This window comes from Canis lupus, chromosome X (assembly GCF_003254725.2).
Source record: "Canis lupus dingo isolate Sandy chromosome X, ASM325472v2, whole genome shotgun sequence".
Lineage (NCBI taxonomy): Eukaryota > Metazoa > Chordata > Mammalia > Carnivora > Canidae > Canis > Canis lupus.
In genome coordinates this window covers 24,758,141-24,784,427 of record NC_064281.1, presented here as the reverse complement: position 1 = coordinate 24,784,427, position 26,287 = coordinate 24,758,141, and the positions used below count along the sequence as shown (strand labels likewise).

At 34.9% G+C, this 26,287-nt stretch overlaps 1 protein-coding gene across 2 annotated transcripts in view; it reads right to left on the bottom strand.

Moving 5' to 3' along the window:
* Positions 1 to 26,287, bottom strand: part of IL1RAPL1 (interleukin 1 receptor accessory protein like 1) — a 1,374,783-nt gene that overhangs the window by 310,357 nt on the left and 1,038,139 nt on the right. For both annotated transcript variants that reach the window (XM_035712241.2, XM_025439149.3), the window contains one exon: positions 12,517 to 12,591. In XM_035712241.2, coding sequence (XP_035568134.1) covers positions 12,517 to 12,591 — 75 coding nt within the window. The remainder of the gene's footprint in view (positions 1 to 12,516; positions 12,592 to 26,287) is intronic.

Sequence of the window (26,287 nt, the reverse complement as noted above, 5' to 3'; positions counted from 1 at the left end):
AAATCTTTGTGTAAATCCTTCTATAAATATCATATGTGATATATAATTCTGAAGCAAATATCCATACTACTTAATAACAAGCTGTACATAACAAGTAGATTGCATAATAGTCTAATTGCATCTCAAGTAATTTTAGCCAAAATTAGGAACATTATTCAGAAAGTATTTAAAAATTTAATTGATGAATTAAAGATCTTAAAGTTGCCAAGATAACTGACATTATCAAATCAGAAATGTACATGCATCAGAAACACTAAAATCTTTCTTTTAAGAAGAGAAAACAAAAACACATACTCTACTTTCCCTAAGCGATTTCACATAATGGCTTCTTACTGAAGATTTGTTGTAATAATCTCAAGTTTTCTTAAAACTCATTGTATTTTAAGTATCTTATTTCTAGTGATGGCTTGATGTGACAGGATGCATTCAATTTAATTTTTCCAGAAAAGCAATGCACTTTCTTTTGTTCTCTTCCTACTCAAAGACCTGCCAAGTTTCTGTAAACACAATTCTGCAGCAAGAAAGTGTGAGATGGGTGCCCTGCTTTTATTAAACTAGAAACAGAAATTCTCTGAGATTGAGAAAGCTTATAGCCTGCTTTTAAATTTGAGGAGACCATTGTGAGGAAGTCAGAGGGGAGAGGGAATCACTGATTCTTCTGGAATCCGAAGGAGCCTGAAGTATTTCTCCCCCTTCTTGCCAAAAGTGGAAGTGGGAGACATCTGCTGACCAGACCATTGGCCCAAGACACTTCAATACAGCTGAATTTTGGAAGGAAAAGCTCTGATAAACTATTTCTTTGATCTTAAAAAAATTATTCAAGTGGATAATACATATTATAACTAGATTTTATAAACTTTAACTAAGAAATTTTAAATATTCCTTACTGTTTCTGAGAAAGTAACTTTGGCCTTGTGTGCAGTGAATTGGAAAAGAGGTCTCATCATGGGAGTTTACCGTGAGGCTCAGGTTTTAAAGCATTCTAGATATTCTATACATTGGGCTTATCTTCCATGTTCTGGAGTATATCATTTAGGCACATCTTAAAAGGTGAATGTTTTGGCATTCAGAAGGTAACAAACATTATATGGTCTCATTCATTCGGGGAATATAAAGAATAGTGAAAGGGATTATAGGAGAAAGGAGAGAAAATGAGTAGGAAATATCACTGAGGGAGACAGAATATGAGAGACTCCTAACTCTGGGAAACGAACTAGGGCTGGTGGAAGGGGAGGTTGGCGGGGGGTGGGGGTGACTGGGTGACGGGCACTGAGGGGGCACTTGATGGGATGAGCACTGGGTGTTATTCTGTATGTTGGCAAATCTAACTCCAATAAAAAAAAAGAAACAAATTTTGTTCAATTGGATAAAAATAAAGAACAATTCCAACAGTTTTTTTTAAAGAAGGTAACAAATAAAATTACATTGTATATACTTTCATATTAAAAAGAAAAACTTGGGCAGTCTGGGTGGCTCAGTGGTTTAGTGCTGCCTTCGGCCCAGGGCCTGATCCTGGAGACCCGGGATCGAGTCCCACGTCGGGCTCCCTGCATGGAGCCTGCTTCTCCCTCTACCTGTGTCTCTGCCTCTCTGTGTGTGTGTGTGTGTGTGTATGTGTGTCTCTCATAAATAAATAAATAAAATCTTTAAAAAACAAGAAAGAAAAAGTTTACTAAATATATATGAATACACGAAGAAGAAAATTGCATGATCAGCAGCAGAATGATGTAATGCAAAGGGCCATATAAATCCCAGAAGAATCAAAATACAAAATGCTCCCTTTACACTCAGGAATAGGAACATTCATCACAATTTTAGACATGGAAAAACAAAGGACACCACTGACAGTCATTCTATTAGGGGACATTTCAACAAAACCAAGGCAAAGAGAGTATAGTGTCCTACGAAGTGTGTCCCTTACAGCAATTAACTGTCCTGTCATAACTGGACCTGAGACATTCTGGTTCCTCAAATATTCTATCCTACCACATCAATTTTCAAATAATCAGATTGAAATAAAAATACCATTGATTCTGAAGCTGGTGAATATAATTTAATATTTCCTCACAGGAGGCAGAAAGTCACAGTAGGGACAGCAGTTTCAGCTGATAGGTAGGGGGAAGCCAGAAGAAGTGACGGGTGGCTGATCCTTTCCTGGGTTTGGTTAGAAATACCACTTGGAGTTTAATATCGATGACCCTCATTTCAGGAAAATGTAGAAATTTGCACTACCACAGAGAAAAGTTATGGGGGTGCTTATTCAATTACAAAAGGATCCTTAAATAAAATTATTCACCACAGAGTTTCTTTAAATAGCATATTTCCCTTGTGCATATAAATCTTTCATTGATCATTAGCTGTTTAAGAGAGACTGGGGGACAAAGCCTCTTAAAACTGACATATTAAGCCACTACTAATGAAAGATCAATCAAAAACGAAAGGAACACTTCTCTGAAGTTATGATGATTCAATTTACCCACAAATCTGTAGGAACATATGAAGTTGGTAGAGTAAGGTATGTCTACAATGCTAAGTGTTTTAACATTAAATCATAAAATACTGGTATTCTGTTTTCATAATCATATTCAAGCAGAAGTTATTTTTCGTGAAGAGTCTGCATATAATTTAGGAATGCTCAGTTATTTAGCCAAAATTCAAGAGGAAATTTATGGATGAACATTTCTCTTTATATTCAAATTTTAAATGATGTGGGTCTTTTAATAGTTTCTATTCTAATGAACATTAGTCATGTGGTACATACTTTTATTCTGAAACCTCTTTCAATATTCTACACCATAATGTCTTCGGATAGGTTTATTTCTGATAAATTGGCATTTACTTTGCAAATTCAGAAGGAGTTCTTGTTAACATAGGATACTCACTGCATGTTTCTATGCTAGTAAATTTCAATCATTACGAATGACTCAGAAAGCTTTGTGATAACGGTGCTTGTCAGTATTTTTCTGTAAAATGAATATGACTGTCGCCAAAACCTTCAGGAGGAACTTGACAGGCAAAATGGCTTGATGTTCTGTTTTGTAAGATTATTCTCATGTCCTTTGTCTTAAGAGATATTATATCTGAATTTCTTTAGTTTAGAAAAATAATGTTTTTCAATCTTACTTTCTTCTTGACGGTTATTTATAAATTTGTGTGGCTTAGTGTCCATTACACGGTCATTTTTTTTTTAAAGAATGGGAATCATTTTCTTCTGTCAGAACTATGTACTTACTATATGCCTTTGGGTAGACTTGTTAAAGAAGTAATCTAAGTAATCTAAGTAATCTAAGATCAATAATTTCTTTAGGATATAATCTAATGTAAGTAGAAAAATTTAATATACATATTATGTTAAATAATAGAAGTAGAAATTAATTTTCTAAAATATTATCCATCCTACAATGAAGCCCATGTCTGATGCCACAGTATGACACTCTAGTAAGAATATAAAGATGATCCAATAATCACTGGCATTCAGAATGCACTTCAGGAATCTTCTATATACAGCATTCAATATATAGCATTAAAATATCTCAACTGCTAGCGGCAAACACATATTGACTACTTAATATATACCAGGCAATGTACTAATCTTTACATGCATTATCTCATTAAATACCCACATTAACTCCAAAGAGGTAGGTCTTATCATAAGTTCTTTTTTTGGAAAATTAGGGCTGCTTGTTCAAGGTTATACTAGTAGTAAGTGGCAGAGCTGGACTGTCATCTAGGTCTGTGTGACAGAATGACCTGAACTGGGGACCAGAGCCATATGTTTCCTTTTTATTATAACCAAAATAATTGAACAATAACAATACCACCAGGAAGAATAAGAAAAAAGAAGGAGAAGGTGAAAACCATGATGATGATAACAAATTTGTTTTTGTAAAATTTGTGATGTAAAAACATACATTAAGGGCAGCCTGGGTGGCTCAGCGGTTTAGCGCTGCCTTCAGCCCAGGGCCTAATCATGGAGACCTGAGTCGAGTCCCACATCGGGCTCCCTGCATGGAGCCTGCTTCTCCCTCTGCCTCTCTCTCTCTCTCTCTCTCTCTCCTTCTCTCTCTCTCCCTCTGTCTATCATGAATAAATAAATGAAATCTTTAAAAAAATACATTAATTTTTTTGTCTCTGTTTTCTCATCAGTTAAAGGGAAGATTTGGCTTGATAACTATCAAAGCATCTCCACTTTCTAAAGCTCCTAAATTTAGAGTTGTGAAGAGTTACTCATATCTGGTTACTTAGGGGGTCAGCAACACATAAAATAGTACTCAGTGCTGTAACAGAAGAGTAATCTGCATGATTTGTGTCCAACAAACTAGACCAGAACTAGATCCAGAGCTGGGGATTTCACTGGACTTTCTGCACTGGTTTTGTAACAACACTCTTGGACCTATTCTTTCTTCCCATCTTTCTTCCTCGTTTTGACCCTTTTCCAAGGTAAGAACAAGCAGGTGTACTTTATTGTCTTTATTCCAGTTTTTAATGCATTTTAGCTTCCAGATTTTCAGATATCAGTGACCTATAGCTACCGTTCTAACCTCCATCTCCATCTTTCTTAACCTGTCATAGCATTAGGCCTTGAATGGTTAACAACTCAAAAGGAAGTTCGACTTCTGCTTAGATAGGCATTTTTTGATGCAAACATTCAAGCTGCATTTTTACCCAGCCTATTCCTCTTCTCTAGCACTAAAGAAAGACTTTGATTTTGAAATCTATGAGATTCATATAAGTTGGGTCATATAATGATCTAAGAATACTAAAACTAGTTTCCATTTGTTGATTTCTCATTTGCTTTATGATATGAAGTATTAACTAAATACTAATATAAAAATATTCTTCCTCAGGTTACAATCATGATCTTTAAGGGGCTTTTGGATTCAAAAGTAAGATATCAGACCACAACAGCTGTCAAGAGTTATTACTTTCATTTATCATGTCATGATAAATCTGGAGTGAGTAGAACTGAATGTCATCAGTTTATATAATTATAATACCAGTCTTTATTTGCTTTTATATGCTTTAATTATGATATCTATTTGTCCAAAAGCTCCAATTTATGTCTAACAAGTGTTATGCCAGGCAACAGAACTATGCTGATCTGCATATCTTTCTCAAGTGGGCAACAAGTACATCATTTTTCATCTAAAACTTGGACTTTGGATACACATGTTTTTATCCAGAGTGAAAGGAAGGTTTACAGTTTTTTTTATATAAGTTTGTCAGTGAAAATAAGCCTTGTACTTTCCCTATATGGCAGTAAAAACAAAGTCAACAACATTACATTTGTTCCCAACAACCAAGAGTGACTGTGGATGGAAAAATCCAGTCATTGTTTCCTTCCCTCCTTCTTGGAAAGCAAGGTCATATTTGCATCACTTGCATGACTTAGCAACAGAGCATTTTTTAGCATCAACAGTATTATATGCCACTTACAGGATGAGTTATCATATTCAACACACAAATTGTTTTGTTTCTAGGATACTGATATTAAGTACTTCCCTACCTGAAAAAGAAACAAAGAAGCTTTCCAATTTTAGAAAGATAGAGTAGTGACTATTCAGAGAAGGTATGCTTTGTTTCAAGCTATTAAAATACATACCCAGATAGCAAATGTCAGATAATAATTCCCTATGGGGTTTCCTTTGATTAAAATCTCAATTAGTATATTTGTGGTAAAACATTCCAGACACAATATATTTATACACAGCTCCAGGATATAAGGCTCCCAGTTATGGAATGAGTAAATTATGGTAATAAAAGATACCGCACAGAGAATAGAGTCATTGGTATCAGAATAACATCATATGACAGATGATAGCTACACTTGTGGTGAACATATAGCATAATATATTGAGTTGATGAATTACTATATTATATTCGTGAAACTAATGTAATAGCTTGTGCAAATTATCCTCAAAAAAGCATGAAGTAGGATATGTTTCAATAATTAATTATTTTAGCAACACAGTAAATTAAATGTATAATTTACATAATAAGAAGTTTTCCTTTAAGGATATCAATCAGGATCTATTATATAAGATACAAACATTTTTCCCTCAGCCTACTTGAAATTTAAAATCCTGCAAACTATAATATGGTATAATAGGGCACAATGTGCTACTCAAGTTCTAGTGTGACACTTTATTTTAATTAGCCCATAGCCAAACTGGATAAAGTTACATGTTATGTGTCTCCCTTTACTTGGACAGATGTCCAAAAATTTGAGGTTTCGATATTGTCATCAACCACTTTCCTCTTCATGTTAACATATGGTGAATCCTTGTTACTTGCTCAGATACAGAAGTGTTTGCTTTTTAACAAACTTAACAAACATTATTAAATATTAAAGAAAAAATAAGAGTGCTACTGGACAGTTTATTCAGTTCAGTCTCACTATTTTCTCTTGCAGAAAATTTAGAGATGTGTGCCCTTTGTGGCATGTATATCTTGTCATTAATTAGTATTTATTGGCATTTCCTGTGCCCAAGGTATATCACAAAATTACTGTGAACTTTATTAAAAAACGTAGAATCTAGAGAAAGTACTCAGTTGAGTATTAGGATAAGCAAGAGAAGAAAATACATAGAGACTAAAGACATTAAATTAGGTTTCCATATTTCATCAATCACAGGTATTTACTAAAATAATCTCCATTTATCTGAAACCCTTAAAATGTGGCTAATTCTGAAAAAAGAGAGGCCACTTGTATGCAATGAGTAAACAGTGAGAGAAAGAGGTTAAGTGGGAAAAGGAAGAAGTAATTCTGACATCAAAGGAAACTGAGTTTTCCTTCAAAAGCACTATGTTACAAAGATGTATCATTTTATTAATCTTATCAAAGATTGAAAAGTTATCAAACTCATTAGAACTCTAAACTCTAGAGCCTGTTAGAACTAATAAATGAATTCAACAAAATTTAAGGATACAAAATCAATACACAGAAATTTGTTGCATTTCTATACATTAATAATTAACTATCAGAAAGAGAAATTAAGAAAACTATCCCCAAACTGGGTATTATATGCAACTGAACTGATAAATCATTGAACACTACATTTGAAAGTAAATATGTACTTATGTTGGCTAACTGAATTTAAATTAAAAGAAAAGAAAACAATCCCACTTACAATTGTATTAAAAAGAATAAAATTCCTAGGAATAAATTTAACTAAGGAAGTGAAAGACGTGTATATTGGAAAATGTAAGAAATTAATAAAATAAATTGAAGAAGACAAAAATAAATGAATAGATAAATAAAAAGCTATTCCATTCTCATGGATTGGAAAAATTAATATTGTTAAAATCTCAAAACTACCCAAAGTAATATACATATTTAATGCAACTGCTATCAAAATTCCAAAGGTATTTTTCACAGAAATAGAATAAACAATCCTAAAATTTGTATGGAAACATAGAAGACTACAAATAGCCAAAGCTGTCTTGATAAAGAATAAAGCTGTAGACATCATGCTAATTTATTTCAAACTATATTATGAAGTTATAGTAATTAAAAAGTAGGTATTGGCATAAAAACAGACATACAGATCAATGGAAAAGAATAGGCTTGAAATGACCTCACACATAACTTGTCAATTAATTTATGAAGAAAGAGCCAAGAATATACTATGGGAAAAAGACAGCCTCTTTAATAAGTGGTGTTGGGAAAACTGGACAGACACAAGTTAAAGAATAAAAGTAATACTAATACCAAAGACAAACATTAACTCAAAATGGATAACCAAATTGAACGTAAGACTTAAAACCATAAAACTTCTAAAGAAAAACATAGGCTGTAGCTCCCCGACATCAGTTTTGATATGGAACTTTTGGATCTGACTCCAAAAGCAAAAGAAACAAAGGCAAAAATATAAAAGTGGAATAACGTCAAACTAAAAAACTTCTGCATGACAAAGGAAGCCACCAAAAAAAAAAAAAAGGCCACCTAATGAATCAGAGAAAATAATTACAGATTATGTATCTGAGGAGCTAATATTCACAATACACACACAAAAAACTTAATAACAACAACAAAAATGCCCCCAATCTGATTTAAAAATGGACAGAAGACCTGAATAGACATTTTCCAAAGAAGGCATACAAGTGGCCAACAGGAACATAAAGGGATACTCAGTGTTATTAATCATCAGGGAACTGCAAATCAAAACCACCCTAAGATATCACCTCACACCTGTCAGATAGCTATCATCAAAAAGACAACAAATAATAAATGTTGGAGAGGATGTGGATAAAAGGGAACCTGTACATCCGTGATGGGAATATAAATTGGTGCAACTACTACAGAAAACAGCATGGAGGTCCCTCAAAAAATTAAAAATAGGACTATCATATGATCCAGCAATTCTACTTCTAGGTATTTATCTGAAGAAAATGAAAACACTAATTTGTAAATATATATATATATTATATATAATTTGTATATATATATATATATATATATATTGTTTTCAATAGTCAAGATGTTGAAACAACCCAAGTGTCCATCAGTGGATGAATGGATAAAGAAGATGTGGTGTGTGTGTATAGATACAGATATAGATATAGACATAGATATAGACATAGACATAGATTAGATATAATTTATCTACAATAAGATACTATTCAGCCATAAAAAAAATCGAAATCTTGTACTTTGTGACAACCTGGATGGACCCTGAGGGTATTAAGCTAAGTGAAATAAGTCAGACAGAGAAAAACAAGTACTGTATGTTCTCTCTTACATGTAGAATCTAAGAAAAAAACCCAAAACGAAACAAAAAACAAGTTCATAGATTCACTGAACAGATTGGTGGTTGCAAGAAGTGGGGGGCTAGAGAGTGGGAGAAATGGATGAACTTTTTTTCTTAGTTTAAACAAGTTGAATTTAAACATTTTAAAAATTTGTTATATACATCTGGTGAGAGTTTATACAACGTCTTTGGTAAGAATTTTGAAAATACAGCAAGAAATTTATATAAAATTATTTACTTTTACCTATTATTTTCCCTTTTCAGAATCTGACATGTTGAAATAATTATAAAGTCAAAGGAAAATGTTTAAGTAAAGAGCACTGCATCATTACTTATGATGATGAACTATGGAAAAAATTTCCAGCAATAAATATATATGAAATTACAGGACACTCATGGATATCATGTAGCCATTAAATGGATATTTTCTGAGAAGATTTAATAGAGGTAGATTCATTCCTGTATTTCTCCAAAATTTCTACCATTAACCTGTACAATTATTTTTTAAGCAAAAAACAAAACAAAACAAAACAAAAACAAAATTTAAATGCAGTGATACCCTTATGTAAATGAGTAATTAAAGGGAATTTTCAGTCGATTCTAAGTTATAAAATATAATGTGTCTCACTAGGTCAATAGTGGGATGAATTTCTACTCTGTGGAAGTCTGGTAACAATGAATATAACATTCTCTGTTCTGGAAGGTTCTGAAAATGGGTTCCTGGCCATAACAAGGTCGCATCTCTGACTGACTCTCAGGGATCAAGCTGAACAAGACTAGAGTGTCTGTCTTTTAATTCTCTTGACTACTACAGCCTTAAAGGACTAAGTCAGGCTCACCTCTTGAACATATTTTCAGAACTGTACAGCAAGATTTCTGGAATTTTATCCAAGAAAGTGCTGTCCAGACATTTCTGGATATTTTAAAGTTATTTAAAGAGGACGAAGTTCTTTTTTTCATATTGTGAAAGAACACATTGATGCCACTTAAAATGGAAGTGCTAGGGTGTAACCACCTTAAAATTGATTAAAATTCAAACCCACCAATTTACATATTTTATATGCATTGAGTTACTCTTATATATTTTGTCCCCAGTACTTCTGCTATTTTGTGTCTTTTGCTTTCTACACTGGAATAGTTTAAATGATTACTATCAGAATCTTTCCAGTTTTGAGAAGATGAAGGAACTGGAGAAAAAGGAAGCCACAAGGGATATGGAAAGGGAAAGGTGGGCACAGCCAGCAAATGGCAGATAAAGGAGAATATGGCGATGAAGACAAATCCATGTATTTCATGATTTTATCTAGGACATTATTATTGTTATATATTTACAGACAAACTGGAGAGCTGATGGATTTACAGTTACCAAGGTCAGATGGATGTGTGTATAACTTTGCTAGGATGTTCAAGTTAGGTCACCAGACATATACCAACTTGGCTTTGTGTAGTTATTGATTATTGTTCTTATACTATAGTTCATGTGGTAGTTTTATTATCCTCTAAGGTCAATCCTCATTTAAGGACAAGGTTGAGTCAGATACCTGACCTCTTGGCCAATGTGACTATTGGAGATTCTCACCTTATCCTAAGAGTAGGTACCACTTACAGGCTGTCCATCACTGGTCCTGGCCAGTCTCCTGACTCCCACCAGAGGAAACTTCATTCAGTTCCCTTTTCTTAAGATATAACACATTTGACCTTGAATTTGATAGCTTTTTCAAGCCTGGAAAGGCAAAGATTAAATCCCTAGGAGTTGAAAAATCAAAGTTCACTTTGTAGAAAACAAATATATTTTAGGCATGTGGAGTCCTTTTGTTTGGTCCTTAATATTATTTCCTATTTTCACTTACCTTTTGATCAGCTGTTCACCTACCCCAATACTATTGCAGTAACAATACTAACAGGGTAGTTTTTTCAAATCAATTATTGCTCCAAAAATTCAAGGATTAAGGTTAAATTTCTTTAGTTAGTAAATGATTTATCCTATACACTGAGAGTTGGAATCAGAAAATAAAATGAAACAAAAGTTGTTTAAAAGAATCCAAATCCCAGGTTGATGTCTCTAGTTTGTTACTTAAAGAGAACTCATGTTCCTTTTGGTGGAGGTAATAAAGGAGTTATAGTACTTCTCAGAGAATTTTGCTAACACACATGCCCATATTTCCTCAAATGAATATACAGTTGTAACTTCCAATCTGCATAAGAAATTTTCATAATTTCAAATCTATTTGATTAGTCTTTATAATTTTTGTTCAAGAAAAATTAATTTTTTAAAAGGAAAGCTTTATGAATTATTCCATTTTGTATAACACTTTAGTACAATGTAGAGAGCAATAGATAATATAAGAAAACCTAAAGGGCAATCCTCATAGTATTCTTTTAATTATGTTGTCAAGTAAAAAGGCACAATTTCATTTTCACTATGTTCACTACTGACAACTGGTACCATAAACTTCTTTTCCACGATGTATATAGTTTTGTATAACTCCTTAGAAATACGTCTTCCTAGAAGTTATTGAAAGGTGTGTATAAGTGTGGCCACTTAGAATTTGCATTTCAACATTTTCTCAGGAAGTAGCAATAAAATCTAATATACTTCAATATACCATAACATGAGTAAAGAGTACAATGCAATTTTAATATATCTCTTTGTTTCATATATAGCACAGTTTAATGATGTTTGTGGTCTTCTATTTCAAAATAATGACAATTAGAATACCACTTACATGTATATGGCATCAATTCAAAGGCTTGGGTTTACTGTCAAAGAAGCATATTGATACCCTGACTTGTATAAGTCTTGCATATGTTCATGACTTAAAGTTAGTAAATATTTCCAATGTTAGAAATCTGGTGACTATAGTAATTTCATAGGTTCTAAGACCATATCTTTTTGCACTATAAATTTGAATACACTATTATTAAAGGTGATCACATCTGTAATCTTCATTTTGAACATGACTTACAATTTTAATCCAAATTTTCACTCGCCAAACAATAATAGCAATGATAACTTAAGGGATGGGCTATCAATTGTATATAATAGAGTATTTCTACTGTCAAATGGTGAGTATAGGAAAAAACTTCCTTAACAAACATGAATATATGGTTAAAATTATACTTAAAATTATACTGAATATAGATACATCACATTCAGAAATTCTAGACTGAGCTCTAAGATAACTATGTCAGAATTCTGACTGTATACAACTGGATATTTTTACCAAAGCAATTTTGTCTATGTTCTTGCGTTCCAAACCTATTAGTCCTTTAACCAAGCCACCTGCTCACATATTTATTAAAAATAAAATAGCATAATTCCTTTATATTTGATTAGATAAAAATGATTTTTAACTGTAATGGCGACACTTAATGAATCTGTATCTTTTCTCCTAATATGCAAAAATTGTATTTTAATGTATTAATGGTATATTATACCTCAAAGAGTTCCACACTGCCTGTTGTAAAACCAATTCAAGCCTTATAAAATGACAATATAATGCCATCAGTAAAATCTTCAACCCATCTCATTTCCTAACAACCATCTGAAAAACACACAAGTCTTTATATGCGTATGTCCAGGTTGGTCCTAATGCACACACTGTGGGGGATGGAATGGGCCATGTTTGCTGGGATTTCCTAATTTTGCTCCCTTTATATACACATAGGTTTGGCTTAGAGGATGACATCAGGTTACAATCTAGGCTTATTAACTGTCAGAATGTATTGAGAAAAGGGTATTAACCAGAATTAAAGAATTACTCACCCAGCTGAGTCTCCTGAATTGTCAGTTTACTTTCCATAGGATACAAAAGCTTGGGTGGCTTATCAGTCAGAGGTGCTGAAAAACAACAACAATACAGACTTCTAGTTATACTGCATGAGCTGAATGATGCACAGTTTTATTTTCCCAAATATTTTTTTTATTCTGAGAGCAGTGTGTCAAAGCATTCTACCAAGTAATGACTTACATATTGCAGGTAGTACCTTCAGGCGAGCTAAAAAGCTATTAGATTGTACATGAGTCAAATATAACACTTCCAAATTGATAGTCACATGAGACTGTTGAAGTAAGAATCAGGATTGGCCAGTTTGTAAGAACATATGACAGTGCTTCATCAAATATTTTCAATTTGCACCTTGTTTTCCATTTTAAAAGCTACTCTATATTTTCTCTGTGTTAATTAAAATTAAACATTTGTGACAATTTGGGGGACATAACGTTGTCTTATTCTCCTTAATCCCTTTCTTAGTTTCCATGCTCTGGATCACACTGCCTCAAAACTCATAACTTAATAAGAAAAGTAAGTATTTCTTATACACAGTCACTAAATGGGATAGCAATGTGGCATTTAATTAGTCCAAGTATAAGCTGCGTGCTCAAACATGCACACAGGTATTCACCAAGATAATATTTTAAATGATACTTTCCATTTACTCAAAACTCATTATTACTATTACTGATTACATTTTGTAGCATTTATTGCTAATTTGCATGATGTACTTGCTTTGATTTTTCAGCTTCCACATATTTCTGCTCTGCGCTCTTATCAATTTATCAGTTATCAGCCTACAGATCTAAGAGTTCACTATTAAGCCGCTTGAAGATAGATTTCCTACTGCAAACCTCATTCCTAGCTAAACTAGACTGTCTGGACTTTAGACAAATAGGCAGTTCTCCTTCATTAAGCCTCCTTCCCCACCCTCTCTGATTGAATCTCCAAGGTCCCTTGAAACCCATCACTGCAACCTTCACTCTGTAACAAGTACAGAAATGATCAATTAAGGATTTTTGAACTAAATGTTTTCACTTCGAGGGCTTTATTCCTTCCTTGCCAGGAGAACATGCCAGTTTGGGGGATAACTGGAAGGCTGATCTACACAACAGTGCCAGGACTTGGCCACATGTCCTTATCACCAAAGGATTCGAGAATTCAATCTGCCTCGACAGCTCACCTTCATCTCTCTTTAACAGAAAACACAGTCAGTACAAATGAATCATGCATCCCCAACATAGAAAAACAGGGATGAATTTTAAGAGTCCTAGTTTCAGACATCAACCTCACATAGGATCAATAGCTTTCATTTGTAACGAATTGAATGCATTATTCATTCATCTTCGTTAGCATTTAACACAGTGATAGAAAAGAAGGGAAAAGGAAAGTTGGGATAATGGAATGAGATAAATCACTCTGAAATTCTTCTCAAAGATTTGACATCTCTGATTAACCTTACTCTTATTTCTTGCCTGAAGTGAGATTAACAGATTTTTATTCTCCCACCAGCTAAATAAACAGATTATTCAATAAATATTGGCAAAATAGTTCACCATTAATGGGTAGGTCAAAAAGCCACATTTCCTAGGATCAGGTTCTCATATGATTTCAGTGAATTTCAAAAGCAACTATGGTACCAAAATAACTGGCTTATTCAGTAAATTAACTCAATTTATAAAATTTTGTGATTATGTAGTTACAAGTAGACAACTCAACAGTTTGTTGCAGAAAGCAGCTGAGAGAAATATTCTCTGTTCAAACACATCCCACACTGATTTCTAGTAAGAGAAAAAAGCTGTAGAGAAAGATAATAAAATGCAAATGTAGCACATTATTTCAGAAACATAAAGAGGTTTTGTGGTTCTCCACCTCAACCCACCACCCACCCTGTGGCATAATGTTATATCTTTAAGACCTTTCATATTACTCTCTATGTGATGACTCCAAGTTAGCAGAGGAATCAAAGAAAGTGGAGCCAGAGAAAATTATATGCTTATTAAGTCCTTTGATTTTTAAATTGTGTTCCCTAAAGCCCTATAATTTCCATAGTGTCCCTCTAGGCAGGTGAAGTGAAGATTGAGATAAAGGGTGGTCCATGCATGGCTTGACTTGTTGTACCACCCATCCCTCTAAGGACAAAAGGATCTTTACCTTTATTCATCTCATACATCAGTATTTCGCCTAAGATTTTTACCCCCCAAAATTCAGTTCAACTCAACTGATGTATATGGAACACTATAATGTGCTAAGCATTGTGATGGGGGTTCAGGATATCTCTGGTTTCTGCCCTTATATTTTACAATAATCAGAAGTTAAAAAATGAATTAAAAATCTGGGCTGATTGAACTTCCTTGTTTTAGAGATACAGGATCTGAGGTGCAAAAAGCACAACTGGCTTGTCAAAGGGAACAGAACAAATTGAAGCTAGAATCCTTTCTAGTTCTTTTCACCTAATTATTTGTTACCTGCCCCAAGAAAATTCTGTCAAGCAAGTACGATAGCTTTGTGCAGGGGTCCTCTCAAGGTGTGAACAATCTGCTAGGAGGGCAAAAACGTGCAATTAAGTAACCCTAACCTATGGCAGAGCGCTCTTACTGTGCAGTCTGCCATGTGTATCATGCTTTGATATTATACTCTGACAGTTTATTTATCAGTAGGCATGCTTCTTGTATGACTCACCTATCTTTGCTAAAAGTGAATGGAAACTTCCAGAGAATGCAATAGCTGAACTACAGATCTGACACAATGGCAAAATGACTGTGAAAAGAAGTGACCGTTCAAGCAAAGATGTAGCTCAGCTCTGCAGTCATTTGAGGGGGACCAATTCTGCTGCCACAAATAAAGGATATACACTCAATTATCCATTATTTGGATGTTTTTGATACTTTATGGTGAACATACTTGAATTGAATCGACAGAAGACAGAACTGGCAAACAAATGTAAGAATGTTAATATCCAAACAAAATTAACACACACACACACACACACAAATGCAAAGCCTTCTTTATTTTCTTCATGGGCAAAGGTGGGACTACAAGGAAATTCAAACAAATTGCTTACAATAAAAAAAAAACTAATTAGCATCAGACCATGACTAGACCAACTGACATTTTATTGTCTAGAAAACAACTTGCCTTTTGGGACACTCTCTTTTTTTTTTTTTTTTATTTATTTATGATAGGCACACAGTGAGAGAGAGAGAGAGGCAGAGACACAGGCAGAGGGAGAAGCAGGCTCCATGCACCGGGAGCCCGATGTGGGATTCGATCCCGGGTCTCCAGGATCGCGCCCTGGGCCAAAGGCAAGCGCCAAACTGCTGCGCCACCCAGGGATCCCCTAGGACACTCTCTTTCATGCTCTTTCTTCTCTCTCTCTCTCTCTCTCTCTCTCTCACACACACACACACACACACACACATGCACACACACACAAAAGACACAAAGACACACTCACTAAACTGAAATTATTGAAAAACTAAAGAAAGTCTGGCAGTAGTGACATGAAACACAGGTTGATTTTAAATCCTAATCATATTTTAGCTACCTAAAAAAAATCCCACAATAATTACAGTAGAAATGTTTTTCTGCTAATTATACATTAAAATATTTCTATGCATTCACCATCTGAAGTATTTTCAAGCTCTCATTTTATTCTTCAGAACATTCTATTGACAACAGTAAAGTTGACATAGTTATTTAAAATAAAAACACACTAGTCTTACAGGTCTATCCCAATTATTAAGATATTCCAATTGACAACAGTGTTCTGTAGAGTAGAAGGAGAATTTTAAGGACATTTGTTTTGCTTACCAGCTGCTAGAGAAACATCTAGAAGTCAGTATATATAAGCTGTATATAGGATTGATTCTTTATCTATGCTAAGGTTCCCTAACTAATCATGAAAGGACACAGTCTCTCCCTTTTTTCCCCATTCCATGTACATTTGGGTTATCAAACACTGAAAAATAGGATCCTAACTTCCAAAAACAAAAGAAACAACAGACCAGGAGCATGAGGCCAGTCTTCTTGAATATTTCTAATGTTCTTACAGAGGAGAGAAAATGTAAAGATATTTAGGAAGAGCATACCTTTCCCTGTTGACCAACTACTCATCTAAAATGTAATTTTAGTTCCTCAAATATTAGTCCCTCAAATACTACTGCGAGTACTCAATAGTTCTTGGATACCTATAATCATGCTAGGACAAAATTTGTACTTTTAAAATCATAGATATGTATTTTATTTTTTTAAAATATTTTATTTATTTATTCATGAGAGACACAGAGAGAGAAAGGCAGAGACACAGGCAGAGGGAGAAGCAGGCTCCATGCAGGGAGCCCGACGTGGGACTCGATCCCAGGTCTCCAGGGTCATGCCCTGGGCCGAAGGAGGCGCTAAATCGCTGAGCCACCGGGGCTGCCCCTAGATATGTACTTTAATTGGTGCTTTTACTACTTTGTTACTTAGAAGCATTATGGTAGAGTAAGAAAGATAATACACTTATTTTTCAGGGAGATATGGGTCTGATAATTCCTGATTCTGCCTTGTTGATTTGGAAAGTTGGAGAAGTTATTTAAACTCTCTGAGTCTCAATCTCCTTATATATAGAATGTGACATAAATAATTTTCCTTTATGGCTGGGTGTGAAGATTAAATAGGATAACAGATTAAGTTCCTGAATATAGCAGATGGAAAATAAATCTGCTCTAATAGTACCCATCAGATACTAGGACAATAGCATTTTACATTCCGTATAGCCTGATAAGAAAAATATTATTGTTTGTAAAACAATGAACTGGATGCTTACCTAAGGATTCAAAAGTATTTAGATCCTTAATTATGAATCATTAATATTTCCTATATTAGTTTCCGTAACAGGAGAACTGACCTATCTTTAAAAACACAATTCAACAAAACCATTTTGAAGACTTTTAGATATGCAAACGGTGTACTGAGATTGCAAAAAACTCGAAGGTGAACAAAACACAGCTTTTAACTCTCACAGAGCTTACAAGCTAGATAAAAATTATATCATAATGAAATTATTCAATTTCAAGGCATTTATGAAGTACTTAGCAATGGTAAGGCTATATTAGAAAGAAAGAGATCAATAAGACATAGAATCATATATAAGAATGTGTGAGATGAGAACGTATATATGATGTACTATGCTGAGTGCTATACTCAGAAGTGATTTCTTTTTGGCCTCATTTAAATCTATCAACTGAATCTGGTCACAAAACAATATTCACAGATTTACAGGGCCTATCATAAAACATGCTTTCATGCTTTGTTGCAGTTCCACCAACCTTCCCCATTTTATAATGGTTTTTGTTTGTTTTGTTGTCTGCATGTATTCTTTTTTTAACTTAAAAGAGTTGGCAAACAACTGCCTATATTCCTAGCTAGTCAAGGTAGTAAGGATTAACCACAGAGCTTTAATGACTCAGAATGGGATTTTATTTCATTTTATTATTTATTTATTTATTTATTTATTATTATTTATTTATTATTTTTTATTGGTGTTCAATTTGCCAACATATAGAATAACACCCAGTGCTCATCCCATCAGTGCCCACCTCAGTGCCCGTCACCCAGTCACCCCTACCCCCCGCCCACCTCCCCTTCCACCACCCCTAGTTCGTTTCCCAGAGTTAGGAGTCTTTCATGTTCTGTCTCCTTTTCTGATACTGAATGGGATTTTAGTTCTGCTTTCTTTGGCCTGGAAATTTTTTAAGATTTATTTTATTTTACTTTATTTTGTTGATTGACTGTGTGAGGCAGGAGGAGGGGCAGAGGAAGAAGGAGAGAGAATCTCAAGCAGACTCCTTCCTGAGTATGGAGCCCAACACAGGGCTCAATCTCATTGACTCTGAGATCGTGATCTATGCCGAAATCAAGAGTCAGATGCCCAATGGATTGAGCCACCAGGTGTCCATGGCCTGGAATGTTTTAACTTTAGTTTTTAACAGGGAGGCATAGAACTTGTGAGAGCTACAGCAAGTAGACACAACTCCATGTTCCTCAGGAGGAAGAAATGAATGCACAGGAGAAAATATTAACATATACTACTAGGTAAAGCCATTTTGGGGGGGCGTGTAAAGGAGTGCTTTAGCTTTCATTTATCTCTAATGCACTAGGGATGGGATATTCCTACTTTCTGTTGTAAACAATGATGGTAGCTCATGACAGAGAGCCTCAGAAGCCTCAAAAAAAGAGGAGTAGCAAAGCAAGTGAGCATAAAACTGTAGGGAGAGCAGTTTATGAGAAAACTAATACCATGTACAAGATGACCTTGATCTAAGAGTCGTGTCAAAGTGACAGAGCAAACACTTTCAAGGATGTAACTCTTAATACATCTATCAAAATGCATGTATTCAGGAAAATCAAGAAATTCATTTGACTGGTTTTGATACTTAATATTTTATTCATATGGTTTGATCAATGTTATTTATAATGCAAATAAAACAAATATGTTCAATCATTTATTCAACAAATATTTTTAAATACTCTTCTCTTTGCCAGACACTTTCCTAGGTACTCGAGGGTATAACAGTAAACCAGACAGACAACATTCCTTGCTTTCAAGGAGCTTGCATTCCAGAGAGGGAGATGGAAAACATATATGTAAGTGAGCATGCATAATATAATATCAGGTGGTTATAAGTGTTATAAAAAATAAAGTAGCTGAGGAGAAAGAGACTAACACTGGTGCTATTTTAGAGAGGCATGTCAGGGAAGTTTGCTCTAAAGATCATTTGAAATAGATTTGTGCAAAGGGAGGAAATCAGCCTTGTGCAAACCTAGAGGAAGATTATGGCAGGCAGAAGGTGCAAAGACCCTGAGATGGGAGTATGCCTGTCATGTGTGAGGGATGGCATAGGTCATTACAGCTAAATTGACATATGGAAGGAGTTGCAATGAGTTCAGAGACAACATGGGCTGGGCGGAGCCTTGTAGAACATGGAAAGACTTGGGTTTTATTCTAAACATAGTGAGAATGCTCTGAAGACTTTTAGAGAGCCCACTCTTATTTTTATTTATATATTATATATTTATATGCCAGAAGTATCACTGTGGAGCTTTGGTGTTCAAGTCTGGGAGAATGGAGTAGTGTGAAGGCAATAAAGCAGAGTGGAGGTGAGCAAACTAGTAAGAATGCCATTAAAGCAGTCCACAGACAGGTGATACAACATTGATTTTAGTGGCAGAAATGGTAGGATTTTTTCCTTTAATACCTATTTGGTAGGTAGAACTAACCAAAATTACTGATGGACTTGGTGCAGAACATAAATGAAAATCGAGGGGATCCTCAGTTATAGGCTTGAGCAAATACATGAGTGGCAGGGCCATTTAATGATACAGAATACAGTTTCATGGGGGGACAGTTTCATTCTCTTCATAGGAATCAAGAGACAAGTTTTTATAAATCAGTTCAGTCACCTCCCTTTATCCACAGAGGCTGGAAAATTTTACTACTGATCATCCATTTATATTTTGAAACATTAAACCACTGACTGATAACTCATCTTCTCTTCCTGACCCCCTAAAAGACTGAGGAAATGCTCTAAAAAAGTTTCATATTTCAGGCGAATGCCATATTAACTTGTCATGAGATAAACTCTGGCTTTTCTCCACTCTCTTTTGTTTTAACATCATGCATAATATAAAAAATGTATATCCCTGTATTTGTTTTTGATTAATAGAATCAGAGCCATGTTAGCCAAGATATTAAGAACAGTTCTCCAGTACCCCCTTGGTGCAGTGATATGTGGAATGTATTCAATTGGCAAATTTAAAATCATCGTGTTTAATTTAGTTTTTCTTATTTAAAAATATTTATTATAAAGTACTATTCTAATATAGGAGTGATGGAATTTATGTTCAATCTTTTTTCCAAACTCTTCATAAACCTCCCAGGTAACAGAAACAATGAAGAGATTATATTCATTGAATAATTGTTTTTTAAAATAGAATCACTCAAGAATAGCATAGAAAAAGTTAATTAACATAGAGCTAATGTTAGGGCTCAGATTCCTTATTCAATTGCCACTGTCTGCAATGGTCTCTTAAGCTCCAGCTTCCAGTGTGTGCAACCCTGTTTGCCAAACCCAGACTTATGTTGACCTCATAACTCATTCAGTAACTCACTGCACTCTCATTCTGACCAAATGAGCTGAGAAAAAGATGGAGGGCAAGCAAAAGAGAGCATGGGTAGATAGAATAAATTAAGATGGTTTAATATTTTCAAGTATTATTATTATTGTTTAAAATTTTATTTATTCATGAGAGGCATGGAGAAAGAGGCAGAGACATAGACAGAGGGAGAAGCAGGCTTCTGGCAGGAAGCCCGATGTGGGAATGGATCCCTGGACCTAGGATCACGCCCTGAGCTGAAGGCAGACCCTCAACCACTGAGTCACCCAGGCATCCCTTTAAGTATTATTTTAAAAACAATTTCTGCAGTGTGTTTTGCATAAATGTTGTGAGATGAATCCTAACTGATTACATGACTGATTTAAATCATTTTAAATAAATTTGTGTATAGTCGAAGTTAAAGCAAAAAACAATGGTGAGAAAACTGAAACAATACATAATTATCTAGAGGAATTATGATGAACACTAGGAAAAGGATGTTGACTGATGTAATAGCTATAATCAGAGAGGTAGCATGTCAACTACTCTTTTGACTTCTGTTGACAAGCAAAGAAAAAATTAACAGGCACCAATTCACTTCTAGGGACAACAGTCAATTCCAAAAAATTGTATGTCCTGTGAGGGAAAGCATCTCTTCCCTAGCAATGAGAAAGTAAACAAAATCATCATAGCATATTATTTTTTATTTTTCTATTAGTGTATAAAAGGTCTTTAAGAAATGAAAATTATAAATCCAAGGATATTTGGAAATTCTTATTAAAGGAAAATTGTGGAATAGACAAAAGGCATCGTGTTACTACTGAAAGTCAGAAAATTTTTTACTTATCTGCTTGACCTGGACTATCACAATAAGACATTACATTTTCATAAAATAGTGTAATGCAATTTAATGGCCTACCAGATTATATTAGGTTGGTTTATTTATACTGTACTTCAGAAGATATTTGCATTTCTTCTTTTTTTCTTCATGATGCAGAATCTTGCACATTTACTCACTGGTATGGCTCTCTGAAAGTGGTTCTCAACTGGGGTTGTCACAGCTGGTGTGAAGGGATGCCACTGGACCAGGAATGCTGCTTAACTTCCTACAACAGGGATGCCTAGGTGGCTCAGAGGTTGAGCATCTGCCTTGGGCTCAGGTCATGATCCCGGAATCCCAGGATCAAGTTCCATATCAGGCTCCCTGTGAGGAGCCTGCTTCTCCTTCTGTGTCTCTGCCTTTATCTGTGTGTGTCTCTCAATGAAACCTTTAAAAAACCCTTCCTACAACATATGCCACAAGAATCATCCCATCCCTGATGTCAAGAGTGCTAAGGTTGAGAAACCATGTTATATGATAACCACATATTAAAAGTGGTTTTATTATCTATATTTTAAGCCTGAATTAGACAAGAGATTTCAATTTTCTGGTAGACAGAAAGCTACTGGAAACATGAGGATTGATGATACTGGAGGACACTGCAGTTCAGGCTATCATAGAGTGGACCCTAGTAAAGAAGGAAGCCATGGGAGTGTATGCAACTGCATAGGCTTAATACCCAGAAAGGTCAGGTATGACAGGATGAAAGGGAGAGATGATAGGCCAAATGAGAATGAATTAAGACACCATGTAAAGAATGAATAACTTTCTCTTCCTCCTTCTAGACCCTCATAGAAAGAATGACCACTTCCAAGGCCTCTTGCCCCCATTCAAATGATTAAAAATTAAGAAGTTCTTTAGAAGCGTCTGGGTGGCTCACTTGGTTGAGTGTCTGACTCTTGTTTTCTGCTCGGACCACAATCCCAGGGTCATGGGATTGAGCCTGACATTGGGCCTCGCACTTGGCAGGGAGTCTGCTGGAGATTATTTCTCTACCTCTCCCTTTGCCCCTCCTATAGCTCACACACACTCTCTCTCTCTAAATCAATCAATCAATCAATCAATCTTTTTTTTTAAAAAGAGGCTTTTCTCTAAAGACAGAGAATAAACCGCTTAATGGAGAATAGCAGAGGCAATCCAGAAGTGCAGAAATAATTCTAACATATTATAAAACATTTAGCTGTTGAAACATTACAGAATTATTTCACAGCAAAAGCTTCCTAATACTATTATATTTCAATATGGAAGTAGTTTGCAATCACTGAACATGTTTACCAATTATCTAAAAATAATTTTTTTGGTAACGCAATAAGTATTCAAAGGAGCTAGCCAAGGATTAAAAACAAAGTAGCCCATGTAATACCTCCATTTATCATTAAAAGTTAACACAGCATACTCTGTTTAATTTCAGTCACCAGTGATTAAGTTGGCCTGTTGTTAGCTGGAACTCACAGCATAAATTTAAAGCTTTTAAGACATAAGAATATAAATATAAGATTGAAAATAAGCATATGTATAGAAAACATTGGCACACATTATATTTTGGGGAGTGAAGTTACATTATTTCATTTGATCTACACTTTGCTGCAATGAAAAGATCTAGAAATTTCTCTCAAAATGAACAGCCAGTAAAAATAGAAGCCAAGATTTGAACTCATGCGGTCTGATTTTAATGGTCACATGCTTTTCCCTGAAAAGCACTGCTTTTCAACATTTGTGGCTTTTAATGTAGTGTCTACTAGATGCCTTGTTTTCCTTGGAGTTTCTTTCTTTTTTAAAAAATTTATTTATTTATTTTTAATAATAAATTTATTTTTTATTGGTGTTCAATTTGCCAACATACAGAAGAATAACACCCAGTGCTCATCCCGTCAAGTGCCCCCCTCAGTGCTCGTCACCCATTCACCCCCACCCCCGATCCTCCTCCCCTTCCACCACCCCTAGTTCGTCTCCCAGAGTTAGGAGTCTTTATATTCTGTCTCCCTTTCTGATATTTCCTACCCATTTCTTCTCCCTTCCCTTCTATCCCCTTTCATTATTATTTATATTCCCCAAATGAATGAGACCATATAATGTTTGTCCTTCTCTGATTGACTTATTTCACTCAGCATAATACCCTCCAGTTCCATCCACATTGAAGCAATGGTGGGTATTTGTCGTTTCTAATGGCTGAGGAATATTCTGTTGTATACATAAACCACATCTTCTTTATCCATTCATCTTTCGATGGACACGAGGCTCCTTCCACAGTTTGGCTATTGTGGACATTGCTGCTAGAAACATCGGGGTGCAGGTGTCCCGGCGTTTCATTGCATCTGCATCTTTGGGGTAAATCCCCAGCAGTGCAATTGCTGGATCATAGGTCAGGTCTATTTTTAACTCTTCGAGGAACCTCCACACAGTTTTCCAGAGTGGCTGCACCATTTCACATTCCCACCAACAGTGTAAGAGGGTTCTCTTTTCTCTGCATCCTCTCCAGCATTTGTGGTTTCCTGCCTTGTTAATTTTCCCCATTCTCACTGGTGTGAGGTGGTATCTCATTGTGGTTGACCACTCTCTTGCACCATACACAAAGATAAACTCAAAATGGATGAAAGATCTAAATGTGAGACAAGATTCCATCAAAATCCTAGAGGAAAACACAGGCAACACCCTTTTTGAACTCAGCCACAGTAACTTCTTGCAAGATACATCCACGAAGGCAAAAGAAACAAAAGCAAAAATGAACTATTGGGACTTCATCAAGATAAGAAGCCTTTGCACAGTCAACAAAACTAAAAGACAGCCTAAAGAATGGGAGAAGATATTTGCAAATGACATATCAGATAAAGGGCTAGTTTCCAAGATCTATAAAGAACTTATTAAACTCAACACCAAAGAAACAAATCCAATCATGAAATGGGCAAAAGACATGAACAGAAATCTCACAGAGGAAGACATAGACATTGCCAACACGCACATGAGAAAATGCTCTGCATCACTTGCCATCAGGGAAATAAAATTCCTTGGAGTTTCTGATGATATGGAGCAGACTGGGGAGAAAACATTACTTTGACAGTGTTTGGAAAGAGACGAAAAGTTCTGTGTCAATTTCATGGACTTCATTAAGATATGACCACACTGGACAATCGTGAAGCTTTTAAGATTTTGAGTAAGTCTAACACTGCTTTCTTTAGATTGGATGGAAGGATTACATTTGTCATTAGCTATCATAAGCAAAACCCTTTAATGGTTATAGGACATGATGATGACATAAAATTTGAGGATCTCATGATGATAGTGGACCAAAAAAAATAGTAAGCATTCTAAAAAATCCCATTAAAACTGCTGCCAAAGAGAAAAATAAATCTTAATAAGCATGTTCTCCATTGAAATTCAAGGTTTATGAATATGAATTTAAATTTTTATAGCAATTGCATAAAATATTAGGGATGTCCTTTACAGTGACATTTTATAACAGTCCAAATCCTATAAAAATAACATCATTTTTGCTTAAAATGTGGAAATATAAATTAAATAATTCTGCTATTACCACACTGCATTCTTCTAGATTAATTAAACTTCTTATGGGACAATAATAGATTTGTCAAATAATTGATATATTTAACCTTAGCACTTGGTTTAACACACCCGACATTTGTCAACAGTGAGGCTATCCTAGGAGATAGCACAGTTTCTTGGATGTTCCATGAATCTTAGCTAACTTCTATATATGTAGTTGGAACCCTGAAATTCCAATAGTAAGATAAACATTATGTGTTAAATTCAGGCTGCCTGTAATATTTAACAGAATTACTGCTTAAAGAAATATACCTCCATATAATTAGTATTTCTCCTTCCCTCCCTCCTTCCCTTCTTGCTCTCTCCCTCCCATCTTCCTTTCCCTCCTCCCTTCTGTCTGCCTTCTCTCCCTCCCTCCTTTCATTTCATGCTTCCTTCCTTCCCCCAAAATATATCTGGTAGACAGACTGAAGAAAAAGCATTTCATTTTCTCTATTCTGGGTAGAGTGAAAAAAACGGAATCCTAAATTCCCATTCATTCATTCAACAAATGGAGCAGCTGCGACTTCCTACATCATCACCATGTTTTCCTGTTTAGATTATTTGTTATCATCATCCAAGTAACACTGTTGGGGATTATCTTTTTTGCAAAAACCATTTTATAAAAACGATTATTTAACAAATAATAACCTCCCACCTAAACGGATTTTAAGCAGCTTCAACAATGTCTAAAAGCCTACAAAAAAGTTCCTATGGCGGTTTTCTATTGTTTCATAAAATGAAAGTCTATCGCAAGTCATTAAAAACGTGATTACTACCGAAAACAAAAAACAAGAAAGAAAAGCATGCCTGTGAGCAATAAGATCCGGCACTCTTTAAATAAAACTTGCTATTCAAATCTAATTATGCTGCGAATGCTGTTATATTACTTTTGCTATCAGTGCATAGCCAAGAGTTACTTGGCAACAAACAGAGGTTAGTCATTTTAAGAATTTTCGTTTCAGCAAAGCAGGAACAAACTGCAAATTTGTTCTTAGTTGCATTGAACACCACTCACATCCTCAAAAGAAAAGAATAGTAAAGAAAGGAAAACAAAACAAAACAAAACAAAAGCCTGCTACAAACAGCAACATACACCAAATGTCGATAATTACTCAAGCTGAGTGATGGCTGCATGGAATTTCATGATGCTGTTCTATTTTTGTGTCTGTTATGCCTGAAATTGTCCGAAATAAAAATGTTTT